Here is a 3453-nt window from a genome sequence, read left to right as displayed (position 1 = left end):
GAAAGTTCGACAAAACGCCGCATGCGTGTGATAATGCCGGATGCCCGAATGGTGCACGCCGCCAGTGCACACTGCCGCGCAGTAAAGGCGGTCAACGTTGGGCATGGACGTCAGAAAGACCGCTTTCAGGCGGGTGAATTGAAGTGCGCTAACGCAATGCGGACCACTAGAACGTGATTTTATTTCAAAATAAGCACTTCCTTGGCACAAAAGTAGCACTATGAGGTTTCTGGATCGCTATTTCAACAATCAATGTCGACTTAATATTTCAGCCACCTCCCATTTCTGACATATCGAAGTCAGAGGTTCTCAAACTGTGTTCCATGAACAGCATTCTGAGGTCCCATGAGCTCTCAGAACAGATGCTACCTCATTCCATTTTTCTCCCATTAACTTACACAGTTTATAGATTTAAAGAAGGAAATTAGCAAATAACATTGGTGGAAAGAGGGAGAGGGCTTCCATGGCACTCTGGAAAAGTTGTTTGGGTGCTAATCACGAGGCCAAGAATATTTGACGCCAACAACACTTCAATGGCATGTAAGCAGGCGAAAATGGTGAGATTCGACGCAGCTGGCACAAACTGCACAGGATGGGCACAGCAAGGTTCAGAAAAGAAGAGCTGAAGTAGAAGGGCACAGTTGGACCACCAGTGCTAGCCTGTGAATCATGCAAGTTATTAAACCTGGAATAGCAAGTGCAATAAGCTGGAGAACTAGACCCAAAAGCAAAGATCTGAATACTTCGTTTAGTAACTTGCCCACACTTTCATGTAATGAACTAGTGGGCACAGAGGAAAACAGATATTTTTTGCATTTATATACTTCTTTTATTGATTGGATGTTGCACATGCAGATGATTATGCTGATGTGGGCTTTGTACAAATGAAGTATTGGCTTAGTCACCAATGTCAATTAGACACAATCCGCGGTTAGTAGCTAAAACGCCTGTTGTCATATGATACCGCCCAACAATGGGCACCACTATAATCACTTGAGCTCTGGTGTTGACCCTCCCAGGTATTGCAGAAGCGCTGCAGGTGTTGATCGGATCAGTTTGGCCCGAATGGTTGTGCACCCAAGCCTGTAGTGTGCCTCAAATCTGTGGTTGCCACCAAAAGCGTAGTAGTAGTTGCCACCTTCACTGCCCTTGATCCACAGGATGTCCACAGGTGCCACTTGATCTTTCGTGTTTGGGTTCTGCATTACAAATTGTGGGCGATATTTGTAGTGGCATAACGGTAACAATGATAAGCATGGACGAATTCATTCCACACATTATTTGGTATCAGAGGAGATGAAAAGAATATGGAAGTCATTAAATGCCATCATCCCTTCCCTTTTCTTTTCTAATGGCAAACTACTAGGAAGATGTGACCAATTTATTAACCAGGCTTAATGTCTCAAGTGGAATGAAAGGGCTACAAGAGAGAGAATAGACCCTTCTTATAATTGTAAAGCTAGCTTTCTTGCGATGCAGTTAGCCCAACTAATGTAGGCTAGCCACTTACTGCAAACAGCGTGTTCAAGCGCATTGTGCTTACACTTTGACGTGGAAAACTTATACTTGGCTCTCTTGATATAAGCATGCCCAATAGAGAAGCCTCAGCACGTGCAACTAGGACCTCGTCTCCATTTGAAGCACGACAGGTGCTGCCATTAGTTGGGCAAGTACGCATCGCAAGAAGGTGCACTTTCGGATTATGAAAAGGGTCTATAGTGGGATGCTGTGGTCAGATTTTAACCAAACTGGACTCGCTTATGAGACATTATATCCACTTAGATTGATAACACATTTTTTTGACAAACTCTTTTTCTGGGTTTATGTGGTACAAAAAGTGGCATGAGTAGGATAATGAATGTCACTCTAGCATTCTTGACTCTTAAGCTCCAACCAAGGTAACCTTGATATTGGTGGGAAGAGGCCACAGATTTCAGAGAACTTCCTGTTTTCATTGTTTCTGTTCACAAGAACGCTTCTAAAGATAGAAGTTTTTATTTTTATATACTCTCGAATTAAATATCTGTGATGTCAGACAGGAACTCAAGGGGAATTCGGAGGCACCTTTTTTACTACGGTAGTTCGAAAGGGACGAGCATAATTTATCAATGACCTCCTTTTTGTCCCTGCATTTCTAGAAAAATACATGCCCTAATATTTCAATGCAACAGCAGACAAAGAGGAGTCAGTGTGTTTGTTATGCAAATACTAAATAGGGTCAGGTAGCATTGTGAAACATGATTAAATGTGAAAAGCTGAAAATGCACTTGACTTTAACTGCAGTTCCTTATGTATGTTGTACAAAACCTCAATAACAACATTTTATGCTCCCTTTTAGATCTGCCATAGCGGTTGTGGCGTCGCAGCACTGAACACAAGGTGGCAGGATTGAATCTCAGCAGCAACGGTTGCAATCTGGTGAGAGCAGAACACTAAAACACATGTAATAAGCGAGAAGAGCTGGATCATACCTGTTGATTACATGCGGTTGCAAAGCATATATCTAGTTAGCGCACATCAAACTAATCTAAGAATTAAGAACTAATTCACAGCCTGAATTTTGTCTGCTGCCGTAGTAGGGGACCCTGGATTCATTGTGACCACATAGGGTTATTTAACGTACACTCGAACCCGCGCTCAAGTACTTAGAGGCACAACACGAGTTCCTAAGCTCCCACGGCGGGGAGCTGACGCTGCAAACATAACCTCACGTGGAAGTAATAGCATTGGTAATAAAGCAAAAGATGCAGCAACGATTACAATTGGACGTAACACAAACATGCGGCACAGGGCACAAAAATTATGCAATTTTTGATCCACTCACCTCAAGTAGTTCTACGATTCCTCTGACCTTGTCTTCGTCGTAGTGCGCAACAGGAATAGGCCGCGTTATATCATCCAGAGGCACTTCGTACACTTTTGCAATGTTAGCGCCATGCACGCTAGAAATGTTCGTGTTGCCAGAAGCGCTGTTCACAATGACAACATTCTGCATATTTCCTTGCCCAGCAGCTGTGACCAGCGAGTTGAAATCAAGATACAAAACCGTTTTACCGGAGGCATCAACACCTTCGGCCATGACTTCGGTTTCCGCCATTTTGACGCTTTGACGTGCGTTTGTTCTACGTTGCCAGACGTACAACCGCTGCACTGCTTTTTATGCCAAATAGACGTCAGACTCTGGAGTGGGATGGATGGATGCTATGAGCGTCCCCTTTAAAACGGGGCGGTGACATGTCTGCCACCAGGCTCGAAGAAGAAGAAAAAAAAAAAAAAAAAAAAAAACTTCCTTGTTTCATGTTGGCCTAATACCTTATCTACATTGATTAAATCTATGTTATTATACCAAAAAATATAAATTCACGGTCCATCTCTCTGCCTCTTAAGGCAGAATGACCTTATTTTTCCCCCATTATTTATTTTTGTTCTTTATCTCTACTTTTCTGCCACCAG

At 43.0% G+C, this 3453-nt stretch overlaps 1 protein-coding gene across 1 annotated transcript; it reads right to left on the bottom strand.

The window, feature by feature from the left end:
- Window positions 1-957: 957 nt before the first annotated feature.
- LOC119395254 (putative sulfiredoxin) lies at window positions 958-3105 on the bottom strand. The gene is made up of 2 exons (XM_037662486.2): window positions 2825-3105; window positions 958-1199 (listed from the first exon to the last, which is right to left on the bottom strand). The coding sequence occupies exons 1-2, from the start codon at window positions 3095-3097 to the stop codon at window positions 990-992; spliced, it is 483 nt and encodes a 160-aa protein (XP_037518414.1). The 5' UTR covers window positions 3098-3105; the 3' UTR covers window positions 958-989.
- Between the last annotated feature and the right edge of the window lie 348 nt (window positions 3106-3453).

The sequence above is a fragment of the Rhipicephalus sanguineus genome, chromosome 1 (assembly GCF_013339695.2).
Source record: "Rhipicephalus sanguineus isolate Rsan-2018 chromosome 1, BIME_Rsan_1.4, whole genome shotgun sequence".
Taxonomy (NCBI): domain Eukaryota; kingdom Metazoa; phylum Arthropoda; class Arachnida; order Ixodida; family Ixodidae; genus Rhipicephalus; species Rhipicephalus sanguineus.
This window is presented reverse-complemented; position numbering and strand designations above follow the sequence as displayed.